The following is a 27,575-nucleotide window of genomic DNA, read 5'->3' on the forward strand; positions in this document are numbered from 1 at the left end:
AAAACAGCATATGTTAGCACTCCAGCCCAGCAGGTGGCGACAGTGGAAAATCTGATATGCTCGTGCATGGACAAAACTAAAGGTGAAATGTTATCAAAACGTCGACAAACACGAACGCCCTAGCCAGCCGCGTAGGCTACTTGGATTATTTATAATGGCTAAAATACAGTTATTGACAATGTTTCTCAACCAGCGCTTAACAGCAGCTGCTAATGAGATATTTGGGGCTGTTGAGAAAACGATAGCAGAGTACCTGGAAGAAGTGTATCGTTCAAAAGAGGAGAACGGCCTCTACAGAGGCAGCTTGATTGATATCGTTCTCAAACCACCAGAGATAAAATTACATAGGACAGGTTTGTCATTAGCTATTACATTTTTTCCCGCTGACATCAATATTATGCGACATTGGCCATCTTTTTTATTTTATTACATTTGAGCACGATACATGTCATGTCTTGCTGAAAGACATTTTGTATTATGTTGCATACATAGGAATGTAATTATGGTCTCATGTCAGCTTTTACTTTTTTGTTGAATCCTTTCTCCTCTCCAGACTTTCAGCAGCTCTCTCTCACTGTCTTTGAAGAGGAGGTTTCCCCTGAGCAGCAACACTGAGCAGGAGTGGAGCCCCAGTCTGGGGCAAGAAGACCCAGAGCCCACACAGATTAAAGAGGAACAACAAACAGGACCCGTCAGGAGGAAGAGTTTCATAATGACACCTTCATAATTAGCTCTGACTGTGTGAAAAGTGACTATGATCAGGAAGAGGACTTATGTCAGCCCTCACATCTTTACCAAACCCAAAGTGAGGAATATGGACAGGGAGCCTCTCTACCTAGCACCTCATTGGAACAGATCAAAGCTGAAACCGATGGAGAGGGCTACAGAGTATTAGAGCTAACGAGTGACTCTCAGCCCCTCTCTGCAGTAAATCCAGACTGTTATCCAATCCCAAGTGAGTTGTCAAAGAAGAGGAAACAGAACCTTGGATTAGGTTTAAGCCACTCAAATCAAAGAAAGCACAGAAAATAACAAGCCAAATCTCCAGTATCTGGAAAAAAGGAAGGAAATCCAGTCTCATCCCATTTTAGCCCACACTGTCAACCTGTTGGTGTGGTGTGTGTGGAAAAAATGTTACTCTGAGTTTTTTAATAAAACATACACGAGAACACACACGAATATAAACCTAGATTGCCTTTGTGGTGTCTGTGGAAAACAAAAAATTCTTATAGACGATCTCCAAACTCACATGAAAAATATTTTTTGTCACTTATGTGGTCAATGTTTCAACTGGACTAGTAATCTGAAAAGACATATGATGATTCACACAGGGGAAAGATCCCATTGTTGCAGTGACTGTGGCAAAGGCTTCAGGTCGGGTGATTTGTCTGACAAAGCATAGGAGTATTCACACGGGACAAACCGTTTCCTTACCCCGGTTTGCCATCGTCTTTTTAACAGACGAGATAACCTGAAAGTGCATATGAGAGTTCACACAGGGGAGAGACCCTATATGTGTTCTGAATGCTATAAATGTTTTGCCACGTTAGCTTCACTGAATAAGCACCAGACAATGCACAATGAGGAATGACTGTATGTGTGCACTGATTGCGGTACGCGCTTCAAAGCGCTTGAATCCCAAAGAAGGCACACAAAGAGTGTTCACAAGAAGGAGAATACAACATGACAATGCCTTGTATGGGTTATGGTATCAGACAGAAGATTGAGGCGCATTCTAACCAACATTGGACAGGAGAACAGCCCTTCAGGACAAATGCATTGCATTATGGAATCAGCACAGTAGTATCCATTAGTTAGTTTACCAACTGCAAATAGCAGACAGAGGTTATTTATGTGCATAAAGGGACGCATTCTGTATCTTGTTGACAGCCAAGCTAATTTAAAAAAATATATATATATATAAATCCACAGTCGGACGCATTTAATTGGCTGGGATGCTGGATCCGGCCTAACCCAAATCCAGGCCTACGTAAACCCAACCACAGAAGTGATCTGTTTAGATTAGATCTAATATTGACCTGTTATGATGGGAATTAAAATTATCTTCTCAACATTCTGAATAAAGTTTGCATTTTTGGCCTCAATTTCTGCTAGTGATTCAATTGTGTACTATTCTGCTTTTCTCCATTCCCATTGGTGATTGAGAGACTTCCATTGGACGTTTGGTCTTTGACTGTGATGCTGCAGACTGAACCAAAGCTATTATCTGCAAGGTTCTGAACATTTCACATGACTGAATACACACTAGGACATTCTTCAAAAACGACTCGACATGAATTCAAAATTCAATGAGAAGCAACAGAATTTCAACCAATCATGTATTTTTTATTGGATAGCTATTAACAAGAGTTACACTGACTTACAACTTGCTTTTCAAAACAAGAACTTTCACATAATGCTGCATTCTCACCTGCAGCTCATCATAAAATGCATAACATGGCTGAAAAATATGACTATATATCAAGACATTCGAGATTCTGATATGGTGGTGTTGTTCCAGACAGTCTTTTTTTTCAATGGGGATACACATCTTGGAAGATTAAAACACATAGGAGCACTTCACCAGGCTTAGTGAGATCTGATCATCTGCAACATGATTGAAATAAACACAACCTGGAACAGACCCATTTTCCACCCTAACTTCACCTCCCTGAGCATGACAAAGTCAGGAATTGCTTGGCTTGTTTCACTTTCACTCAAAGACAAACAGAAACAACAATAACAGACAATGATAAATAAAAAACAATGAAGAAAGACTGTATTTATATCAACCCTTGCAATTTGTCATCTCTGTACTGCAGCTCAACCTATCTCATCTCCAGATATTCCACATTTGATCGCCAACTATCTTTTCCTGCCTCCCTCCTTCCTGTTTTTTCTTCCATTCCCCTTCCTTGATCCTCTTTGACCCTTCCCTTCTCTAGATCTCCTCTCCCCTTCTCCCCCACTAGTCCCAGACCCTTCTGGAGCTGTGCAATGCCCACTCTCTGGATCCATGTTGAAGGATAGGGGTCTTCCTGGGGTTAAGCTCAGAGTGACCATCAGAGCCTCTCCTGGAGGTCCCAAATCGAGGAACATTTCTGGTAAGGAGCATGGCATTTGTTGTCGACCTTGCGTCCCTGAGTGAAAGAAACGGAAAACGAATTGTAATGTGAATTCTATTGCATTCTTAGTCTTATATAACTGCATTCTGTAACTGCCTTTATGAGTTCCCAAATGAGTAATCAACACAGTGTTGTAGGTTGAGGTTTTACTTGTTGACCACAATAGTGACGTACTGTATGACCACACTCTTCAAACAAGTAGACTGTAACCAACATCATGCATAGGCTTACCAGTTGTGGAGTGAAGCACATGAGCAACCTCAATGTTACCTTCAGAGAGAAGATATCACAGTTAATGTCATTAAAAAACAACACAGACAACAATAAAACTATTCTTTCAGAGTTCAGATGTTGAGTATAGCAAGCATAGAATAAACTGATTTAATCATGCTTTCAAAATACAAGCGTCTGATGGTGGGAATGTATAAGAAGCCAAGTTAATAAATCAACATGCATCCATAATCAATAGACAACGGTTTATCAAAATGAGAATGAAAATATATAATGAAAATGAAATATAAGAAAACATGAAAACATTCATATATTTACTTGATCTTCCCTGTTGCGTAGTGACTTGCCTGTCTAACCCACATATGAATACCTCTGAATTTGTTTTCCTAAATGTGCATGTGATGTTATCCCACAATAGCAATAAACATTTCAAGTGAATTTATTTATTTGAGCTGGGGGATCCTGTATGGTCTTATTCAGAGCTAGGGCTAAAGGAGGCTGATCTCGGTGTGTCTCTCTGGGAGTCTGCTGGTTCAGGAAAGGGGCGCCCTCAGAGCATCTGTTGTGTTTTCAGACATTTTCAATCTCTATCTAGCCCAGGCTGTTATCCCCAATTGCTTCAAGACGTCCACTATCCTCCCAGTGCCCAAGAAAGGGAAAGTAACTGAACTGAATGACTGCATCACCTCCTCTCTCCCCGACACACTCGACCCTCTCCAATTCGCCTATCCCCCGACAGATCCATGGACGACGCCTTCACCATTGCACTGCACACTGCCCTCACCCACCTGGACAAGAGGAATGCATACCATCGTGTCTTAGCTCGTCACAATGCTCACAGCATCCGGGACTGAACTCCCAAAGCAACTGGGTCTTGGACTTCTTGACGGCCGACCCCAGGTGGTGAAGTTTAACAAGATTACCTCCTCCACACTCATCCTCAACACAGGGGCCCCACAAGGGTGCGTCCTCAGTCCCCTCCTGTACTGCCTGTATACCCACGACTGCGTGGCCTCCCACAGTTCCAACTCCATCATCAAGTTCACTGATGGCACAACAGTAGTAGGACTGATTACCAACAACGACGAGGCGGCCTACAGGGAGGAGGTTGCCAGGTAAACAACCTCTCCCTCAATGTCAGCAAAACAAAGGAGCTGATTGTGGAATTCAGGAACGCCCCCATCCTTATCAACAGGACTGCCATGGAGACGAGTTCAAAAACTTCAAGTTCCTCAGCGTACACATCTCCAAGGAGCTGAAATGGTCAAACCATACCATGTTCAAGAAGGCACGACAGCGATTCTTTAACCTCAGAAGGCTAAAGAAATGTAGCCTGTCCCCGAGGGCCCTCATAGTGTTCTACAGGAGCACCATCGAGAGCATACTATCGGCCTGCATCACAGCCTGGTACGGCAATTCCACTGCAGCTGACCGCAAGGCACTACAGAGGGTGGTATGCTCAGCCGAATGCACATTGGGTGCACACTGCCTGCCCTCCATGACACCTACAACACCAGGTGTCGCAGGTGCCACAAAGATCATCAGGTTCCTCAGCCAAGCCACGGCCTGTTCTCCCCGCTTCCATCACTCAGACGTGGGCAGTACAGGATTATCATGGTTAAAACGAACAGACTGGCCAATACGTTCTACCCCCAGACCATCAGGCTGCTAAATAGCCACCTACCTGCTCCCCTTGTCCCCCTCGTACCTCTTAGAAGTAGGGGCTAAAATGTGCACCCCTTTGGGAAGAAAAACACTGGGCTAGGGGTTGATTTGGAAGTCAGAATAGGGCCTACCTGGGGTGTGACAGCTTGACCGGGTCCAGCCTTCGTCTTCACCCCATCCTGATGACCAGCAGTATCCCCGGCAACAAGGGAAGGGTCCCTTGCTGGTCGTCAAGCCGATGCCCCTGGGTGTTGGCCAACAGGTTAAAGAACAGGTCAGCATCTTGTGCTATCAGAAAGAGAGAGATGGAGAAGTGAGAGAGGGGGGGTTGGAGGGGGAAGAAGAGAGAGAGAAAGAGATGGAGGGAGAGAGAGAAATTGAGTGGGACTGAGGGAGAGAAAAAGAAAGAGGGGAGAGAAAGAAGACAGAACAATCAATACCAACTTTTCCCAGATGAATAGAAAGAACTACTGGCAGCTATTTGTCTGTATATCTGCATTTTCAGTACAGTGCCATCCTTAACAGCATCATAAAAACCCAGAAAAATAAAATTTTCAGGAATACATTATCTTCAACCTAGCTTCATTTTCCCCTGAAAATCTGATGTGAGGATCCTGCAAGGGTATTTCTTTAACACCTGCTACGTTAGGTTAGTACAGTACTGACCTGAGGGTATAGTAGTGGTGTGTTTGGGGGTAGAGGGAGTGGTCCCGGTAGGGTTCAAGACAGTGCTGCTCTTCCATACGACCACGTTGGGCGTGACTCATCATGGTGAGGAACTTGTCCTGCTCAGCTGGTGCTCCCTGTTGGACAATAACAAAGAGTTGGTCCTGGGAACTGAACCCCCAATCCTGGTATTGCATGCTCTACCAGCTGAGCTACAGTGGACCATAGCAAATGCCAGATGTAAGGGCCTGTTATATCCCCTTTATCTAATTATAAATGCTATAAATGACTTGAGAAGCATGTGGTGTTTATGAAGACCTCATGAATGCTCAAAGCCTTTACACATTAAAACAAGTGGGACAAATATTTGCTATTCAGACTGAGACATAATGCAGTATTAAGAGGTGAGGTTAAGCATGCATAAGCAATTAAGATCAGTGCCATAAGGTCTCTAATTCTAAACAGGCTTATGGTCAATGTCAATTACATTAAACAAATACCTTCAGCATCGATTGTGAAAGCCATAGAAATGGAAATTAGAATCCATGTATGCAATAAATATAGGGACAGTTTCCTGGACACATAATATGCCTAGTCCTGGGCTAAAAATAATCTCAACCAAGTGTTTTTCCAGGCTTAATCTGCACCCAGACTAGTACTGTTTTTTTCTCCTAGCTTCAAAACCAGGGATTCTATAGGCATTCTCATGGCAGCTAGAACATATGACATTTCAATAAGACACAATGTACAAAACGAGTAAAATGTATGCATATTGTTTATTCATAATTGACTAAAAGACAAAGGCCCAAACATGAAAGTGCATGATTTCAGAGGCACACTACAGTAGTAAAGACATTTAGACATATGAAAACAAATGTAACTTGGGAGAGGCACAAGTATTTAATGGTCCCAACACAAAAGTTGCATATCAATAGTCTAGAGGCCACTGCTCCTTATGTCCTTTAGTTCATCTGCACTAACAGGACAAAAGGAGAAGAAGCCACTTTAGACTTGAGATGCAACCCATATTTGTAACTCGAAGACAGAGACAGATTAAAATGATCCTCATAATATAAGGACTGTTTTTAATTTAATATTCAGAGCAAAAAATGTCCATCACAGCATTACATTAATACGTATGTACATAATTTATTTTTACTTCAACCGTAATTAAAGAAATTCAATAAAAGATTGAGAATCAAAAGATACTATCCTTTAATGACTACATCTTAAACCGGCACTTTGTTTTACAGTTAGACGAGTACACAAGTGTCTCATAATGAGCAGACCAGGGTTCAAATAGTATTTGTTCTCTTTCAAATACTTTAACTGTGCTTAATTGAACTTGTCTAACCCAAAAGAACCACTGGAACAGTCCTAAAAGTGCAAACTGCAAATCCCACTGATCTGGCACTCCCAGCAGGCTTAATCGAAACACTCAACATATTTGAAAGAAAACAAGCACAATTTGAATCCAGGTTTGTGTTCAGATCCATTCTCTCTGCAGACTCAGAACAGCTCCCTTCCAGGCCGAGGACATATCTAGCTTTCAGGAGTTGGATCCAGGTCCAGCTTCTTCAGATCATTTAGGAAGCTGGTGGGTGTGACAATGTGAGACGAACCTATAGAGAGAAGGGGAACAGACAACACAGAAACATTAACACTATAGTAGTACTTTTCTGAAACCCAAAAGATGCTTACATTCGTTGAAGATTCACGACGAAAATGTATGGAGAGAGACAGACTTAGCGGTGCATTTACCAGACATAAAAAACATGCATGCTGGGGAATATACAGTGCCTTCAGAAAGTATTGACTTTTCCCACATTTTGTTGGGTTACAGCCTGAATTTAGACATGTTTTGTTACTAGCCTACACACAATATCCCATGTCAAAGTGGAATTGTTTAAAAATAAATATTTTAAATTTGTAAAGAATTTTAACTGAAATGTCTTGAGTAAATAAGTATTCAACCCTTTTGCTATTGAAAGCCTAAATAGGTTCAGGAATAAAAAAATGCTTAACAAGTCACATAATAAGTTGCATGGACTCACTGTGTGCAATAATAGTGTTCATCATGATTTTTGAAGGACTACCTCATCTCTCTACCCCACACAGATAATTGTAAGGTACCACAGTTGAGCAGGGAATTTCAAACACAGATTCAACCACAACAACCAGAGGTGCCTCACAAAGAAAGGCACCTATTGGGAGATGGGTAAAAAAAATAAAAAATAAAAGCAGACATCCCTTTGAGTGTGGTGAAGTTATTAAATTACACTTTGGATGGCGTATCAGTACACCCGGTCACTACAAAGATACAGGCGTCATTCCTAACTCAGTTGCCGAAGAGGAAGGAAACCGCTCAGGAATTTCACCATGAGGCCAATGGTGACATTAAAATAGTTAGAGTTTAATGGCTGTGATAGGATAAAATTGAGGATGGATCAACAACATTGTGTACTGATTAAAAATAAACGCAACATGCAACAATTTCAAAGATTTTACAGAGATACAGTTCATATAAGGAAATCAGTCAATTGAAATAAATAAATTAGGCTCTAATATATGGATTTCACATGAATGGTTTGGGCACAGCCATGGGTGGGCCTGGGAAGGCATAGACACACCCACTTGGGATTTTTTTTTGTGTCCGACCTGGTTCAGTCTGCTTCAACTTGACAGCAGGACAATAACCTAAAACACAAGGCCAAATCTACACTGGAGTTGCTTACCAAGAAGACAATGAATGTTCCCGAGTGGCCGAGTTACAGTTTTGACTTAAATCTACAGCAAGACCTGAAAAATGGTTGTCTAGCCATGATCAACAAACAATTTGACAGAGCTTGAAGAATTTTGAAAATAATAAACATACAAAATGCACAATCCAGGTGTGGAAAGCTCTTAGAGACTTACCCAGAGGTGTAAGGTGCTTCTACAAAGTATTGACTCAGGGGTGTGAATACTTAAGTAAATTAGATATATTTCTATACATTTCATTTTCAATACATTGGCAAAAATGTCTGAAAACATGTTTCCACCTTCTCATTATGGGGTATTGTGTAGAAGAAGAAAAAACAGCCTGAATTGAAAATGGATTACATGTAACACAACAAAATGTGGAATAAGTCAAGGAGTATGAATACTTTCTGAAGGCACTGTAGGATCTATTAGCGCCACCAGCAGGGGAATTCCAAACGAGGGTACATGGTGTGTCATCATTGTAAATAAAATAAAACAATTAAACTGCCTTGCCTGGTTAAAGAAAATGTTAAATAAAATAAAGTGTACACTATTAAGGTTCAGTCCAACTATTGTGTTCCTTACCAATCAGGACCTCCCATTTTCCATCGGTGGCTCGAGTGACCTCGTAGGCGGAGCGCATCTCGGAGTGGGACACACCTCCGATCATGAAGATGATGAGCCGAGGGCCGGAACGATACTCCGTTGGAGACTTGTTCTTGTGCCATTGTCCAAACCGAGCACTGCTGCAGTATGATATAAATGTAAAACATATAGATACCTAATTATGTACAGATTATCTGCGGCAGCAAAATAAAATAACACATGTAGACTACCATTCAAAAGTTGAGTCACGTCGGCATTTTTGTCCATCAAAATTTATCAGAAATACAGAGTAGACATTGTTAATGTTGCAAATGACTATTGTAGCTGGAAACGACAGATTTTTTTTATGGAATATCTACAAAGGTGTACAGAGGCCCATTATCAGCAACCATCACTCCTGTGTTCCAATGACACGTTGTGTTAGCTAATCTAAGTGTATCATTTTAAAAAGGCAAATTGATCATTAGAAAACCCTTTTGCAATTACAGTTGAAGTCAGTAGTTTACATACATTTATTTGGCTAAGGTGTTTCACAATTCCTGACATTTAATCCTCGTAAAAATCCAGTTTTAGGTCAATTAGGATCACCACTTTATTTTACGAATGTGAAATGTCAGAATAACAGTAGAGAGAACTATTTATTTGTGCTTTTATTTATTTCATCACATTCCCAGTGGGTCAGAAGTTTACATACACTCAATTAGTATTTGGTTGCATTGCCTTTAAATTGTTTAACTTGGGTCAAACATTTCGGGTAGCCTTCCACAAGATTCCCACAATAAGTTGGGTGAATTTTGGCCCATTCCTTCTGACAGAGCTTGTGTAACTGAGTCAGGTTTGTAGTCCTCCTTGCTCGCACACGCTTTTTCAGTTCTGCCATTACATGTTCTATAGGATTGAGGTCAGGGCTTTGTGATGGCCACTCCAATACCTTGACTTTGTTGTCCTTAAGCCATTTTGCCACAACTTTGGAAGTATGCTTGGGGTCATTGTCCATTTGGAACCAAGCTTTTAACTTCCTGACTGATGTCTTGAGATGTTGCTTCAATATATCCACATAATTTTCCGTCCTCATGATTTCATCTATTTTGTGAAGTGCACCAGTCCCTCCTGCAGCAAAGCACCCCCACAACATGATGCTGCCACCCCCGTGCTTCACTATAGGGATGGTGTTCTTCGGCTTGCAAGCCTCCCGCTTTTTCCTCCAAACATAACGATGTTCACTATGGCCAAACACTTCTATTTTTGTTTCATCAGACCAGAGGACATTTCTCTAAAAAGTACAATCTTTGTCCCCATGAGCAGATGCAAACTGTAGTCTGGCTTTTTTTAAATGGCGGTTTTGGAGCAGTGGCTTCTTCCTTGCTGAGCGGCCTTTCAGGTTATACTTTTTTACTCGTTTCCTCCAGCATCTTCACAAGATCCTCTGCTGCTGTTCTGGGATCGATTTGCACTTTTCGCACCAAAGTACGTTCATCTCTAGGAGACAGAACGTGTCTCCTTCCTGAGCGGTATGACAGCTGCGTGGTCCCATGGTGTTTATACTTGCATAATATTGTTAGTACAGATGAGCGTGGTACCTTCAGGCATTTGGAAATTGCGCCCAAGGATGAACCAGAATTGTGGAGGTCTACAAAGTTTTTCTTCATGAGGTCTTGGCTGATTTCTTTTGATTTTCCCATGATGTCAAGCAAAGAGGCACTGAGTTTGAAGGTAGGCCTTGAAATACATCCACAGGTACACCTCCAATTGACTCAAATGATGTCAATTAGCCTATCAGAAGCTTCTAAAGCCATGACATAATTTTCTGAAATTTTCCAAGCTGTTTAAAGGCACAGTCAATTTAGTGTATGTAAAACTTCTGACCCACTGGAATTGTGATACAGTGAATTATAAGTGAAAAAGTCTAAACAATTGTTGGAACAATTACTTGTGTCATGCACAAAAGTAGATGTCCTAACCGACTTGCTAAAATTATAGTTTGTTAACAAGACATTTGTGGAGTGGTGGAAAACCAAGTTAATGGCTCCAACCTAAGTGTAGGTAAACTTCCGACTTCAACTGTATGTTAGCCCAGCTGAAAACTACTCTAATCAAAACAACAGTTGAGTATCTGGAGCGTCAGCATTTGTTGTAGAAACATCAAGGATGATCAATGAAAACAGGATGAACCTGAGCTCAATTTCAAGTCTCATAGCAAAGGGTCTGAATAGTTATGCAAATAAGGAGTCGGTTTTTAGAGATGTTTGCTAATTTATAAATAAAAAAACATGTTTTTGCCTTGTCCTTTTGGGGTATTGTGTGTGTAGATTGATAAAAAAAAATGGATTAATACATTTTAGAATAAGGCTATAACATTACAAACATATGGAAAAAGTCAAGGGGTCTGAATACTTTCAAAATGCACTGAACAACATGAACAAGCAATGTCAACAAACTAAAAATAAAATAACTCCTGGTATGGGGCAGGGGAGATTATTCACAGGCTGTCTAATGGCAGCTTGGATCAACTAACTGTTCACCTCTCCAGCTCACATAACTACAGCAAAGCTCTATTTTCAAGATGACAAGTGAGGATAAAGTGTTAATGTATGTGACCCTTCAGTCTCTGTCCCTGGCTCCCCCCCCCCCCCCCCCCCCATGGTGTACACACACACACACACACACACCTGACAGTCGTCTGCATGGTGTTAATGGGGGCAGGGTCAGAGATGAACGGCCACTGCTTCCTGTCCAGCTTGTCTGTTATGGCATTCTGGGAAAATAGACAGACAGGGTTGGTCAGACTTGGGCTGTGACAGTCATGGCCTTTGGATAACCTTTCAAATAGCAAAACATATAATAAAATACTTTCAATAATCTCCTTCTGACTGCATGTGCTGCCATAGAAATAGAACGAATAGAACAGGCGTCCCTATTCAAGTCAATGATGGCATAATGGGTGGACTGGCGGCCATTGCCAATGTACCCATAGAAGCAAAGCAGGAAGTGTACCCATCAATTGTTGATTCAACTCAGCTGACCTTACAAAAAACACATTCCATTGCATAAGCCACATCAGTTAAAAAATTTTGAATGAACATTCTTTATTATCATGGAAATATTGCCTCACAATAGTACCAGTCAGTTCTCATGTAATAAGGAATTCGACCACGCCCACAAATTGGGGAAAACCAACCTTCTTTCCTGTTATTCCCCATTGTACAGGATTTTTTTTGTTATACAGAAACAACAAAACATGCAGAAAAGCTGCTGTGTTGCTCAATGTACATGTAGCCAGGTCAAAAAGTAGGCTACACGTAGCTGTGTGTGTGGAAAACATTTAATCACAAGACATTTAACTTGTTTAGTACAGTCCGTTTGTAACTCCACTCACTACTTGTATAGTCTGTTTGTTTGTGTTGTTGGTCTTCGCTAGCTTAATGTTCCAGTCGGTAGCTAGTACTCTCACTCAAGTCGCTGCTGGCTAGCTAGCATCGTCAAGACAGAAAAGGGGGATGTGGGAAGCCTTGCGTTTATTTCTAAGTAGTGAGAATGCAAGAGAGTAGGCAATGTTGAAACGTAATCTTTAGACATTTAGTACTTTTCTTCAATGTATTTTTGTAATTGACTAAAACAAGGAAATTGCGAAAAATGTTTTTGCTGTAAGCCACTGGGGTAACCACAGGTTGTCTTCCACACAGACGGGCAGGGTCGCGACGTTCTAATACCGACTGGGTCTATATCAGGAAGTCATTGCGAGTGTACCCATGAGTTTACTAGTCAAATTGCCAAGGTTATAGGTTCCAAGCCACTTCTATTCATTCTATTTCTGTGTGCTGCTGCATTGTGTGTGTGGGGGGGGGGGGGGGGGGGGGGGGGGGGGGGGGGGTTTGTTGCTTGTTTCAGTAAGGAGCAACAAAGTTTAATCACTTTGTTTAGAATCCACCAAAACGGACTCAACTGCACTACTGCCCGGCCATCCTGTTTTCAGTCAGCTGTTCACGGATCCACCTGTATCAAAATACCCGATCCGGATCCAGAACTGTAAATAATGTCACGGGTCTTATCTTATATTATTGTCACGGTAGAAGTCATTTGTCCAGAAGGACCCATACAGGTCCGAATGGTCCCGAATGGTCCGAATGAGACTTCTCAGAAATTGTATAATTGATGTTGCTTTCCACAAGAGCGGCGCCTGGAGCGTGTTGTTGGCCAAGCATAAGTCATCAAAGCGGCAATTGGCTACAGTCAGAGCCTCCGTGTCTGGCAAAAGTTGGGAGATATCTAATCAATGGAATTAAAATAACGGAATTAATTGTTAAAGGAGAACGAAAGGCTACACCGACCAAGAGGTAGCCTGCTACGTAATAATCTGAATGGCGTTATTTGTAACTGAGTAAGACGAGAAAGTACATGCAGCCTCAATTAGACTAGCTTCATGTTTGATGCAGTCAAGACAGGTACTATGTATATTGAACTATATCATATTGAATGATAAATAACCTAACTATGGCTGCCATTAATCTACTATAGTACAAGTCTTTCTTGGAGTCTCTCCTTCACTCACAGTTCAGACACACAAGCACGGCCCCTGCTAGAGAGCCACCTCTCTTCCTCACACTTTATCAGCTCTTGTTAATGAAGTATCTTAAAAATGTACTTTTCTGCTGCTTCCCTCATTCGGATCCGACCGAGTCTGGATCCGACCAGGTCTATATGGAACGGGTCTACTTGTCCCGGGTCCGTTCGGAAAGTGTCTCTATATTGAAAAAATATATATACACATATCGGGTCCGGGTGGGAAATCCCCAGGCCCATTTCAGAACAGGTCCAACATTTTGGACCAGTGAAGTCCTCTACCACACTGTCTGTCTATCCTTCCTCTTCCATACCTCCATCACATCTTTGATGGTGGGTGTCCATCGGGAGAGCTGGTACGTGCTCTCCTTGCGCTCTTTCTTCTCAGGCAGTGTTTTCCCAGCATTGGGAGCCTGAAACATTTCACATAATTCAAATATAAACAAGAGAAAAAAGGCTTCACTGTAAAGAGATGCAATTGTTCAATGTGTGAGAGAGACCAACAGAGACAGACAGTTGGACAGAGAGAGAGAGGGACAGACCGACAGAGCCCTACTGACCCCTGCGATGATGGGGCAGCCCAGGTGCTGTAGGTTGGTGATGATGTTGCTGTTTGCCTGCACGTTGGCGTGCTGGATTAACTTGGTCAGGTTCTCCTCTCCAATGCCTGTGTGTGAGGAGGCCACCGTTATACAGAGTAGAGCTGGAGAATGTAATGACGACTCATCACCAAGTTAGCCTAATCAAAACTGCTTCTTTAGCTAGCCTGTTGTCATTCCACGAGGATCAATAGTAACCACATATATCCTTACAGAGACCACCATTATATACAGAGAAGAGCCAAGTGCTCAACTTAAAGATCCCCATCTGCTCCTCTTTAATTTCAATAGCAGCCATGTGGAGAGTAGTAGCTGTGTCGTATCATATTAGAAACACTCATATTGCTGTACCTGCTGTGTGTATCTTGACAATGCACTGACAGAAAGCAGACATTGGGATCATGGTGCCATTCTGTTGACCTACCCTTCTTCTTGTGGAAGATATAGAGGAGTATGATGCGGATCTTGTCGTAGGGGTCGATGTCGGTGTTGAGGAGTACAGGGACGATGCTCTTCATGGCATCCTTCAGGGGTTCCCCATCTACATCAGTCCCCATGGCCAGGTCCTGGGAAACATATGGGGGAAAACAATCAACAAAGAATGATGCCTTTAAGTTCTCCCAAGCTACATCACTGCATTAACACTTCAGATCATAATCCCACAACCAGACCCAGATTACATCACTCCTGGACATGTTAGGAATGTTTCAAATGATCAACCACTAAACCGACTATATTAGAGATTATCAAAAACAAACCTGTGCGGAGCTATTAGAACTATTAAGACCAAAGCAATGCTTGCATCCCAAATGGCATGCTATTAGTAATGCACTAAATAAAGACTAGGGTGCCATTTGGGATGTAGTAATTGTGTTGAGGGAGAAAGTAGGAGCTGTTCTGGGAACTAGGAAGGGAAAGAGGTTATAGAGATGTTTGATGCCTTATGGTGTAAGATTTCTGGAAGACATGGATGGATGGATGTAGTAATAACAGCCTGGCAACATGAATGGTTTTTAAAATACTTGACATAATGGCATAACAGCTTCCTGTGCATTACTGTAGGTTCAGAGGGGGACAGTTGATCAAGGTGTGCGACACGTCTCGTCTCAAGCCCTTTACACAACATTAGTGAAGTGGATGCCCACTAGGCCGCCAGAAAGCGTCAGACAATGTCTGAGTCTCAAATGGCACCCTATGCCCTATATAGTGCACTACTTTTGACCAGGACACACAGGGCTCTGGTCAAAAGTAAGCGCTGGTCAAAAGTAGTGCACTAGTGAATAGCGCGCCATTTGGGAAGCAGCAGCATATAAAGCTTTTATGAGACTCAGAGAGGTAAAAATAGAGATGGGAACGTGGGGAGGTCAGCACCCCAGTGGAGGCTAGATGGGGTGAGTGGGAGAGCATTATTATATGATACGATAGTACTAAATATATTACACAACATCATGGTGACCTGGTCATTCATGGTTTAACCACCTAAGGCTAACAACCAGGGATTTGATTATTCAAGACATTCTTTAAAAAAATATATTATATAGAAAACGGATGAAGATATCAGTTTGGGAAAATAAACATTTCAGTGTAGAACGGATGTCAGGAAAGATGGGAAAATTACAGAACACAAACATAATTAAAATGCTATATGTCACTCTTGAAAAAGAGATGATTCATCTCAAGGGTCTTGCTGGTTAAAAGGTTGAATAAAAATAGGCTTTTTTACACTTCCGAGAATCAAAAACATGCTCCTGGGAGTACCTGCCAGGTCATTTGCATATGGTTTCATAAGAGAGGGAGGGAGCTTGACAGCACCCTATTCCCTATATAGTGTACTACTTTTGATCAGATCCCTGTGGGTCTTGGTCAAACGTAGTGCACTATATAGAGAATAGGGTGCCATTTGGGACTTTTGTGGCAACACTGACCTGTTCCACCTCACACAGCTTGTCCACCGAGGCTTTGAATTTCTTCATGCAGGCCTCAGCCAGGTGCAGGTGAGTGGAGTACTGCAATCAAACATTACTTATTAACTAATAAAAAGTTGATGTCATCACTCCACACTATAATAATACTCCACTTTGTTGTTACAGCCTGAAATTCAAATGGATAAATTGTAGTTTCTCACCCATCTACACACACACACACACACACACACACACACACACACACACACACACTACCCCATAATGACACAATCAAAACATGTTTTTAGACATATTTAAATTGTGTGTGGGGGGTGAACTACAGGATCTCATTTACACAAGTATTCACACCCGAGTCAATACTTTGTAGAAGCACCTTTGATTATACAGCTGTGGGTCTTTCTTGGTAAGTCTCTAAGAGCTTTCCAAATCTGGATTGTGCAACATTTCCCAATTATTAATTTCAAAATTCTTCCAAGATCTGTCAAATTGGTTGCTGATCATTGCTAGACAACCATTTTCAGGTCTTGACAGATTTAAGTCTAAACTAACTCGGCAACTCAGGAACATTCACTGTCTTCTTGATAAGCAACTCCAGTGTAGATTTGGTTTTGTGTTTTAGATTATTGTCCAGCTGAAAGGTAAATTAACCTCCCAGTTTCTGGTGGAGAGCAGACCAAACTAGCTTTTCCTCTAGGATTTTGCCTGTGCTTAGCTCCATTCCATTTATTTTTTAATCCTGAAAAATTACCCAGTCCTTAAAGATTACTCTGTACAGGCTTCCTTCATTTCACTCTGTCAATTAGGTTAGTATTGTGGAGTAACTACAATGTTGTTGATCCATCCCTAATTTTCTTATATAACAGCAAATAAATTCTGTAACATGGTGAAATCCCTGAGTGGTTTCCTTCCTCTCCGGCAACTGAGTTAGGAAGGACTCCTGTATGTGTGTAGTGGCTGGGTGTATTGATACACCATACAAAGTGTAATTAATAACCACCATGCTCAAAGGGATATTCAGTGTCTGTATTATTTTGTTTTTTTACCCATCTACCAATAGGTGGCCCTTCTTTGTGAGGCATTTGAAAACATCCCTGGTCTTTGTGGTTGAATCTGTGTTTGAAATTTACTGCCCAACTGAGGGACCTTACAGATAATTTTGTTTGGTACAAAGATGAGGTAGTCATTCAAAAATCATAAACACTATTATTGCACACAGAGTGAATCCATGCAACTTGTGTAACTTAAGCAAATGTTTACTCCTGAACATATTTAGGCTTGCCATAACCAAGGGGTTGAATACTCAACACAATTTTACATTGTGGAGTATTGTGTGTAGGCCAGTGACAACATTTTAATTTAATCAATTTCAAATTCAGGCTGTAACAAAACAAAATGTGGAAAAAGTTAATGAGTGTGAATACTTTCTGAAGGCACAGTAGAATGAAGAAATGCTACTGGGCATGCATTATAAAAGTGGCCTGCTACACCGGATGCGCAACGTTTGCAGAGGGTAATACGCTCCTATTCATTTAAATTAAAAATCAGGCTCACACCCCTTGAGTGTAAAATTCACAGGTTTTTTTATGTGCAGCTCACGCCCGAGAACAATGACTTGCCCTTTTGGGTGAGGATCATAGGCGACATTCAGAACAAGACTGATGGTAAATAAGAATTAATGAATTGACTGACTGATTTAAGGGATATTTATATCTTTAGAGTTTAGTCGGGAGATAGTAACGCGTTAAATAACTTTCTGTGGTGCCCCAGATTAATACTTAATTGTTATATGATTAATTTAATCGCGTAATAATTGAACGTGGTATGTAATCATGTTAGAAAATAACAGCCAAACACATTAATGACACAACAGTAGCTTGCACTAAGCTTTCAGCAGAGCAGGTAAAGAACATACTGTTTGCTAGTAAAGACATTGGGAACATGGCCCATGTCTTTGACAAAACACCCAGGTGCTTTTCTATATGCTATTAAATGGGAATAGAACACGTGTTGACATTTAGACTGACAGTATGTGATCACTGGAGAGACATGAAAGCCAGTCTCAACCAATCAACTGATTTTAGATGGAAAGACGAGGAATACCCACCAAGCTCAGTTCCTTCTGGTACTGTGGCATCTTCTTCAACATCTGAGACAGGTCTTTGATATTGGCCTTATCAGTGGACATCCTCTTGCTCTCACAGAACACACGCAGCAGCTCCGTCACTTTCCTGGAACACGAACAATGAGCATCAACATCTGACAAAGACTATACCAGGGTTGGGTTCAATTCAGTGTTCAATTAAGAAAGCGTATTCACGATATACATTTCTATAATTCACTTCCTGAATAGAACACGAAACTTACCTCAACCAACTCTGGATCATATCACCTCTTATTGGTCGAGGTTAGATTAGTTAAAAACACTAGTTGTATGCAATCTTGATGATTGTGTGTCTTACTTGGTGACGTCAGCTATGTGCATGTGTCTCAGCTGGATCCACAGCTCATCGTCTTCGTCCAGAAGAACCTCCTTCTCCTTAGAGTCCCCGATCCCAGTCGTCTGATATCTACAACACACAGGGATTGTATTATACAGGGATACCATATGAGAGATACATATCATAATTAGAAGGTAAATATACATTTGTAATATGTATAGCTACATTAACAATAATAATGTCGGAGAAAGGTTATACTCCTAACCTGTAAAATGACTAACTGAAATGTAAAACTAACCCTTAAACAATTCTGAAATTAAGAATTGTTTTGCAGGTCAGGAGTGTCTGTATAGCATTTTCCGTATGTTCATCATAGGCCCTGGTCAAAAGTAGTGCACTATATTGGGAATAGGTTGCCAAACTAAGCCTACTTGTAGATGTCCTGTTTGATGTCCAGAAGGTCATAGACCATGGCCTGGAAAGTCAGCTCGTGCAGAATGGGAGAGATGGGGTCAAAGCCACGATCCACAATTAATAGCTGTGACCTGGCCTTGTCAGGACCCTGAAAACGCATCAGACATTTCATGTCAGGGCAAGAAATGATACCTAGAAATGTAACTTCTAGCCTCCCGGGTGGCGCAGTGGTCTAGGGCACTGCATCACAGCGCTAGCTGGGCCACCAGAGACTTTGGGTTCGCGCCTTGTCTCATCGCGCACCAGTGACTCCTGTGATGGGCCGGGCGCAGTGCGCGCTAACCAAGGTTGCCAGGTGCACTGTTTCCTCCAGTGGTGCGGGCTGGCTTCCGGGTTGGATGCACGCTGTGTTAAGAAGCAGTGGTTGGGTTGTGTTTCGGAGGACGCATGGCTTTCGACCTTTGTCTCTCCCGAGCCCGTACGGGAGTTGTAGCGATGAGACAAGATAGTAATTACTAAAAAAACAATTGGATACCACGAAATTGGGGAGAAAAGGGGGTAAAATAAAATTTAAATAAAAACATGAATTACCAGTTCAATGCTTTGGCAGAAAGGACATTATTTTAAGTCAAATCTATTGCCTCTAGCTCCACAATAGAATGTCAGGAATGCTTTTGGGTAACAGGTTTAACCAACAAGTCACTCAGTTAGTGCCACTATCAGACTTTACCACATTCAGAATAGTTCCCCCCCCTTAAAGTACAACCCCAATAACAACAAAATATCTATTCCTTGTGTATTCTAATACCCATTTCACACTGTACTGCACTGGCCTGCTTTATGCACCCACCACAGTGGATATTTTGTTGTGAAAAAAAACATATCCAAGCCAGCATAGTACAGTTCTGCACGATAGTGTGAAAATTGTATTACTGTGCTGGTACTGAGGCAGAGAGACCATGGAGAAGATAAGAGCAGAAATGATATCAAATGAATACATGCCTTCAGAAGTCCAACACAAGCTTAAGGAAATGCCAGCTAGAAAAGACAGAAAAGGAGAGAAAATGCAGCCGAGCAGAGAGTGTGAAAGATAACAGGAAATCAAGTCAGAAAGTAGAAGTAGCTATGAGAAACTCACAGATGTAAGACTTCCAAAATGTTTCAATAATCATATATTAATCCTAGTATCTTAAAGACAAAGTGAATGGTCATTTTGAACCAAGCAGACATGGTACTATTAGTACTGTAAAGAAGTGTTGTGTATTGCATGAGGTGGTGAGGCATTGGTGTCTCCTCACCTCTCCCATGCTGGGGTTGTCTGCTTTATGGGCGTTCAGACGCTGATACACCTCCTCAGCCAGTCTAGCATTCTCCTCAGAACCGCTATGATAGAGGGAGGGAGAGAAAGAGAGGGTAACTTGCAACTGAACTAGCAGAGACACTCAAGTACAGTGGCTTGTGAAAGTATTCATTCCCCTTGGCATTTTTCCTATTTTGTTGCCTTACAACCTGGAATTAAAATAGATTTTTGGGGGGGGTTGTATCATTTGATTTACACAACACGCCTACGACTTTGAAGATGCAAAATACTAATTGTTAAACAAACAAGAAATAAGACAACAAAAAAAAATACAAAAAAAAATTGAGCGTGCCTAACTATTCATCCCCCCAAAGTCAATACTTGGTAGAGCCACCTTTTGCAGCAATTACAGCTGCAAGTATCTTGGGGTATGTCTCTATAAGCTTGGCACATCTAGCCACTGGGATTTTTGCCCATTCTTCAAATCAAAACTGCTCCAGCTACTTCAAGTTGGATGAGTTCTGCTGGTGTACAGCAATCTTTAAGTCATACCACAGATTCTCAATTGGATTGAGGTCTGGGCTTTGACTAGGCCATTCCAAGACATTTAAATGTTTCCCCTTAAACCACTTGAGTGTTGCTTAACAGTATGTTTAGGGTCATTTTCCTGCTGGAAGGTGAACCTCCATCCCAGTCTCAAATCTCTGGAAGACTGAAACAGGTTTCCCTCAAGAATGTCCCTGTATTTTGCACCATCCATCATTCCTTCAATTCCTACCCGTTTCCCAGTCCCTGCCAATGAAAAACATCCCCACAGCATGATGCTGCTGCCACCACCATGTTTCACTATTCTCTGGGTGATTTTAGGTGTTGGGTTTGCGCCAGACATTGCGTTTTCCTAAATTTTAGTCTCATCTGACCAGAGTACCTTCTTCCATATGTTTAGGGAGTCTCCCACCTGCCTTTTGGCAAACACCAAACATTTTTTCATTAAGCAATGGCTTTTTTTCTGCCACTCTTCCGTAAAGCCCAGCTCTGTGGAGTGTACGGCTTAAAGTGATCCTATGGACAGATACTCCAATCTCCGCTGTGGAGCTTTGCATCTCCTTCAGGGCTAGCTTTGGTCTCTTTGTTGCCTCTCTGATTAATGCCCTCCTTGCCTGGCCCGTGAGTTTTGGTGGGCGGCCCCCTCTTGGCACGTTTGTTATGGTGCCATATTCTATACATTTATACATCCGTGGGATGTTCAAAGTTTCAGATATTTTTCAAAGTTTCAGATATTTTTTTATAACCCAACCCTGATCTGTACTTCTCCACAATGTTGTCCCTGACCGCATGCTGATGTGGTCCACAATGAGCACCTGGACAAACAGAGATGGCCATTATCAATTAATATTCAATTGATCATTAGGCTATCATGAAAGACAATTTAACATAGTAAGACATTATGTATTTTGACCTGGATCTTTTCAGAGCAACGCTAGATACTTTTTACAATACCTTCCATTCTCCATCCTTCTTCACACTTTTGATAACTCCATTCAGGATTTCTTAAGAGATGAGGAAAGACGGACAGAGGAAGTATGAAATATTACAGTACCAAAACTGAAATGTGTCCCAACAACTCAGTTGCATTTTAGAGTTAGAATGCGTAGTGGTGTTTATTTTACCTGGGGGCAGTCAATTAAAAACAAATTCTTATTTACAATGACGGCCTGGCAAGAGGCAAAAAAAAAATAAGGAAACAGACAACAGTAGTCTAGGGTCTGCAATCTTTTTTCCTGGTTCATACAGAGATCTCTTAAAGTTGACCCAATTGATCCATGTTTTTTCAGGTGGCATTTGCTAGCCAGTGTCAAACAGTAACTAATTGTGTAGTAAAAGGCAAAGGAACATGAACTTACACAGGTAGTAGGTACACATTGTCTTCCTTCACATACATAGTTGATCACAAGGCAACCCACAATCAAGTTAGTGTAGAAAATATTTGGGTGTGTGGGTTGATGATAAGCTGAGCTTCAACTGTGCATGTAGAGAACTTGATAAGGAAGCTCAAGCTGAAAATAGGATTTTATTACCGGCATAAGGCCCGTTTTTCTTTTGAGGACAGGAAGGAGCTGGTACGATGTACATTACTGTCGGTTTTTGATTTTAGTGATGTTAAATATATGCAGGCCTCAACCACTACCCTGAGAGCACTTGATTCAGTGTATCATGCAGCCCTCAGGTTCATTACAAATCAGAAACGTCTAACACATCATTGTGATCTCTACAGCGCTGTTGGCTGGTCGTCATTGACCTTGCGTAGGCTTAAACACTGGTATACACTGATTTATAAGGCCATATTGGGTAAAATGCCATTTTACCTCTGTTCTTTTCTAGTCAGGTCAGTAAATAAATATAAATTACAGTCCCATTCTGATTTGCTTCTAACAGTACCAAAAATTAGGACAGGTCATGGTAGAAATAGTTTGTTACTTAGCACCGTGGTCCTGGAATTCTCTCCTGAACATTTTAAAATGTGATGATCTAGTTTTGTTGGTGGAGTTTAAACACTTGTTCGATGTATATATCATAGAAGAGTGTAATTGTTTTTAGGCCAGCCGTTTTTAGTCAAGATGTTTGTGTTTTTAATGTAATATGTAATTGTTGTACTGTATGTGTGTTTATAGTTTTGTTTAATGTAGTGTTTAAGTTGTTTTGTCTGAAAAGTTGTTCCCCCTGCTGCTATTTGACCATGTCTCTTGGAAAAGAGATAATCTCAATGAGAAAAAAAACCTGTATAAAAAGGTAAAATAAAATTTTACAATTTTTTAAAAATCAACTAGCTACTTGACCTATTGTTCCAATCACAGCTTCCTTAATAAAGTCATCAAAATGCAAGGGAACGTTGTAAAAATATGACCCAGGATGACAGCCTCACGCCCAAAACTTCCCACCCTCCTGACCAACACATTCAATGCTTCCTTCAATACTCCCCACTGAGTAAACAGTTTGACCACATCATAAAAAAAAATAAAAACACATCTCGAGCACTGATCCACAACTGGAAAAGACATTTAAAGGAACCCGAGGGTAGGTCTTCAGACGCGCCCACAACATCAGTCAAATGGTGGTGGGGTCTGATCTTCCACCAGTGCCACGTAGTATCTTTCTAGACAATGTGCCGAACAGTAACTATAGATGTGGCAGATGTACCCAGTGTAACTTTACAAACAAATGCACAATGTTCAATTATCCTACTGTGAAGGCCATTAGGATTAAGGGCATCATCACGTTTGAAAAAATGTGATATACCTGATCAAGTGTATGTGTGGTCTATGCAATGTAGGAACAACAAAACGAGCTTTGAAAACAAGGAAAGCAGAACACAGGAGTAATATCAGCACCCTTGACCAGAGAAAGCCTTTGGCTGCGCATATCATGGTGAATCGTCACAACATTAGCTCTTTGAGACACATTGTCAACGAAAATGTTGAAACTTCTAAGGATGGGGGGCAGATACTGATAATCTATTATTGAGAAGAGAATTGTATTGGAGTCATCGTTTGTGTACCATGTCTCCTAGAAATCTGAACCAGGAGTTTGATAACAGACCATTTCTTACATGAATGCCATTTTGATTTGTCTTGCCTTCCAGGTCATCTACTTGGTAATTTTGTAAATATATATTATTTTCTGGAACTACTACCTGGACCCATCTCATTGTTATTAAATTATTAGAGATAAATTGTTTTGCATCCACCATGCATCATGTCCGCAATGGTCATGTGAGGTGAAATATGTATATTTTGGGATTTTCTTTATTTATTTTTAACAACAAATCAATACAGAAAGTACATGAGGGAACACAAGTATATATAGATTATATACAATGGACAATCGAGCTCAGGGGTACAATATCACATTACAATTACACAAGGACCTTAAGGGACATACATACCCTTACAATTCTAACAGCTTTTTTGTTAGTAGAGTATTTAACTGTCTTAAAATACAGTTCAATTTATTTTTGTAGGGTAAGAAAATGTTTTTTTTTGTTTGTAAATTTACAATTGTGTATATGAACTTTGGCCAAAAGAATAATGAAATGAATTACATAAAAATGTTTCAGCTTATTTCTATCGTATGTAAAGAATCCAAGCAGTACATCTCTCCACAATAGTGTAAAATCTTCATAAATATGTTAAATTATAAAAATCTACTGATGTCTTGCCACAGTTACATGAATACAATGCCAAAAAGGATGCAACACTGTTTCTGGGTGGTCATTACAAAAGGAGCAATTTGAGTTGATGTTTTCCTTAAACTTCTTCATATAGTGGTTGGCAGGATAATATTTATGAATCATTTTAAAGGAAACTTCCTTAATTTTGTTAACAAGTAGGTGTGTGGCAACATCCAAACTTTTTCCAACAGTTATTATCAATAAATCCATTCCAATAAGGCATGACATAAGGTACAACATCCTGCTGAAACAAGGTTCGTATCACCAAAATAGAAACAAATCTTTCCTACTGATGAGTCATAAGGGTCAATAGAAGGTAGGCTCTGAGGGTCAGGTCTTGACACGTTCCTGAATAACAGAGCAACACCTGAGGGAATGGCATCTAAAACAATTGCAAAATCTTTAGGTGTTACAGGGACCTTGTAAAGTGATAAGAATTCCTTATAACTAAGTAAGAAACCCTCTGCATGTACAAGTTGGCTCACCAATAGGATATTATTTCGGAAACCAATATTCTAAAAACAAAGAAGTATTTTATACCATATATCCAGATTATTTCATGTATAATATCTGTGTGGAGAAAAATTATGTTTATAAATTAAGGACCATGACAAGAACCTGCCGATGAAAAGCAGTTTCACTGGAACTTTGTCAATATTATAATTGCAAAACAACATGAGGTTAAGGCCACCAAAAGTAGAGAAGACATGATGAGGAATATGTATATTTTGGGATGTGAGCACTTAGTTTGTTCGACATGACGAGGATCCGTTTCGAATCGAAACGTTGTCAATAAAGCGGTGAATTGGGAGCTTTAACCGTGAGCGGGACTTCTTGTTCTTCAGTATTCTTCCTTAGCCCAGCACCTGTTTTAAAGGATGTGCGTATGACCACAAACTTTTCTTGAGTCAGCAAAACACTCAAGTTTTAGAGCCTACTTGAAATACTACTACTAGTGATAAGGCATACCCTTCCCAGTCACATTTTACATTTCAATTTTAAATAGCCTAATGACCGCTAACTATCAACCATGGCCAGGCATTACTATGAAGCAACTTGCTTGAGTGACGAAGGCTATGTATCGCTAACTAAACCAGGCAGTTTGTTTGGATGTTTTCTGTTCTTAATTTTCGTGACAACAAGCTAAAAGCTTGATGGTATAAAACATTCAATATTTCTACCGCCGAACAATAGAGATTTGATAGTTATAAAATGAACACATTTCTTGACTTACTCTCTCCGACTACCGCCTTCAGTCCACTTGGAGCCATCTTGACACTTCCGTGTTGTCGATATTTTTTCCTGCAACTTTTTAACTGGCTGACATAATCATCACAACACCTACGTCGTGTCTGCTTCGTTTATCAAAGCAAGAAACGTGTCCAAATGCACTCAAAATTAATAAGCAAAGAAGAGTTTCCAATTTTACTAAAGTGTTATTAATATTCTTCATGAGTGCATTTGCATTAAAACAATAGTAATTTACAGTAGGTATCTGATATAGGGTAGGAGCAAAGAAAATAAGATGTTCTTGTGGTTTGGGGGCGAAACATCTTTATTTCAATATATTTATTTCATTATGATGACTTTCTCTTAACTTTCAGCATAGGAGTGAGTCCCTGTTGATCATCACTAGAAATCGAATTTAGAATCGGAATCTCATTACATTAGAATCAACACATGACAATTAAAGGATCAGTTGAGATCCATCTCCAATAGGTTACCTGTTCTGTATATGAGTGACACCAAGGGTTGTGGTGCCATCATCCTGACCAATAAAGAGTGCAAGTCCAGCTTCTGTAATAGATATAGATACTAAGCATTAGCATTCTCTATTGAGTAATATGTCATGCTTTACATCCTACATAGGCTAGGATTAATCTGTGTTCTTGAAACCAGCATCAAGTTCAAAGCACCTTCCATGGGAGGAGGGAGCTCAAATACTGAGCACAAGCTCTCCAGACAGAGATGTTCAACCACATCCTGGCCATCCAGCCGTGTTTTCTTGACCCGAGTCAACTGACCGGCAACTCTGACTCTCTCCTTTGCCTCCGGGTTCTGACTGGCATGGCATCCAGTCTGGATCCGCTTCATCGCCAGCTGCCTTCTCAGGGTGTCCTCTGATGAATCTGAAATACATTGTGGGGTTCACTTAGTTGTCCAGCTTGTTGTCCTTGTTCACATATCCCTCTAGGAGGCAGTGTCGGGTCACATACCCAGAGCCTGAATACTCAGACAGGTTGAGGTCGAGGTAACCCACCTAATACAAATAACATGGAAATTGGGGAGATATTATTACTGAAGGTGTGAGAAAAAGTGATTCCCTACTGAAAAAACAACCCTCATGTCTGCCAATCTAAAGGGTCTGGATAAGTGTAAGCAAGCCCTTACTATGCTAAATGTTTTGCATTTGTATTTATTATGGATCCAAAGCAGCAGCTACTCTTGCTGGGGTCCAGCAAAATTAAGGCAGTTTATACAATTTTAAAAACATTACAATACATTCAAAGATTTCACAACACACTGTGTGCCCTCCGGTCCCTACTCCACCACTACCGCATATCTACAGTACTAAATCCATGTGTATGTATAGTGCGTATGTTATTGTGTGTGTATGTGCATGTGTCTGTGCTAATGTTTGTGTTGCTTCACAGTCCCCGCTGTTCCATAAGGTGTTTTTTAAATCAAATTTTACTGCTTGCGTCAATTACTTGGGGTGGCAGGTAGCCTCGTGGTTGGACTTGTAACCAAAAGGTTGCAAGATCGAATCCAAAGCTGACAAGGTAAAAACCTGTCGTTCTGCCCCTGAACAAGGCAGTTAACCCACTGTTCCTAGGCCGTCATTGAAAATAAGAATTTGTTCTTAAACTGACTTGCCTAGTTAAATTAAATACATTTTAAAAATTGATGTGGAATAGAGTTCCATGTAGTCATGGCTCTATGTAGTACTGTGTGCCTCCCATAGTCTGTTCTGGACTTGGGGACTGTGAAGAGGCCTCTTGTGGTATGCATGGGTGTCGGAGCTGTGTGCCAGTAGATTAGACAGACAGATCGGTGCATTCAACATGTCAGTACC

The 27,575-nt window shown here is 40.8% G+C and overlaps 1 protein-coding gene and 1 pseudogene across 1 annotated transcript; one reads left to right on the forward strand and one right to left on the reverse strand.

Annotated features, from left to right (window-relative positions):
- The first annotated feature begins 106 nt into the window (after positions 1 to 106).
- On the forward strand, positions 107 to 2,105 carry LOC139364549 (zinc finger protein 81-like; annotated as a pseudogene).
- A 4,339-nt stretch (positions 2,106 to 6,444) lies between these two features.
- Positions 6,445 to 25,770, reverse strand: LOC139423544 (syntaxin-binding protein 2-like). The gene is made up of 14 exons (XM_071175140.1): positions 25,734 to 25,770; positions 21,772 to 21,821; positions 21,581 to 21,632; positions 20,270 to 20,412; positions 18,989 to 19,119; positions 18,579 to 18,686; positions 18,224 to 18,347; positions 16,120 to 16,200; positions 14,619 to 14,760; positions 14,156 to 14,262; positions 13,910 to 14,008; positions 11,705 to 11,790; positions 9,015 to 9,175; positions 6,445 to 7,309 (listed from the first exon to the last, which is right to left on the reverse strand). The coding sequence occupies exons 1-14, from the start codon at positions 25,768 to 25,770 to the stop codon at positions 7,230 to 7,232; spliced, it is 1,401 nt and encodes a 466-aa protein (XP_071031241.1). The 3' UTR covers positions 6,445 to 7,229.
- Positions 25,771 to 27,575: the final 1,805 nt, after the last annotated feature.

This window comes from Oncorhynchus clarkii, chromosome 13 (assembly GCF_045791955.1).
Source record: "Oncorhynchus clarkii lewisi isolate Uvic-CL-2024 chromosome 13, UVic_Ocla_1.0, whole genome shotgun sequence".
Lineage (NCBI taxonomy): Eukaryota > Metazoa > Chordata > Actinopteri > Salmoniformes > Salmonidae > Oncorhynchus > Oncorhynchus clarkii.

Excerpts from the sequence above, each read along its gene's own strand:
- LOC139423544 (XM_071175140.1), bottom strand. The coding sequence starts at position 25,770 with ATGGCTCCAAGTGGACTGAAGGCGGTAGTCGGAGAGA. Across the intron at positions 18,687-18,988 it reads ATCAAACAGGACATCTACAA|ATATCAGACGACTGGGATCG; the intron begins GTAGGCTTAGTT and ends TGTGTGTTGTAG. Across the intron at positions 14,761-16,119 it reads AGCTGTGTGAGGTGGAACAG|GACCTGGCCATGGGGACTGA; the intron begins GTCAGTGTTGCC and ends TATGTTTCCCAG.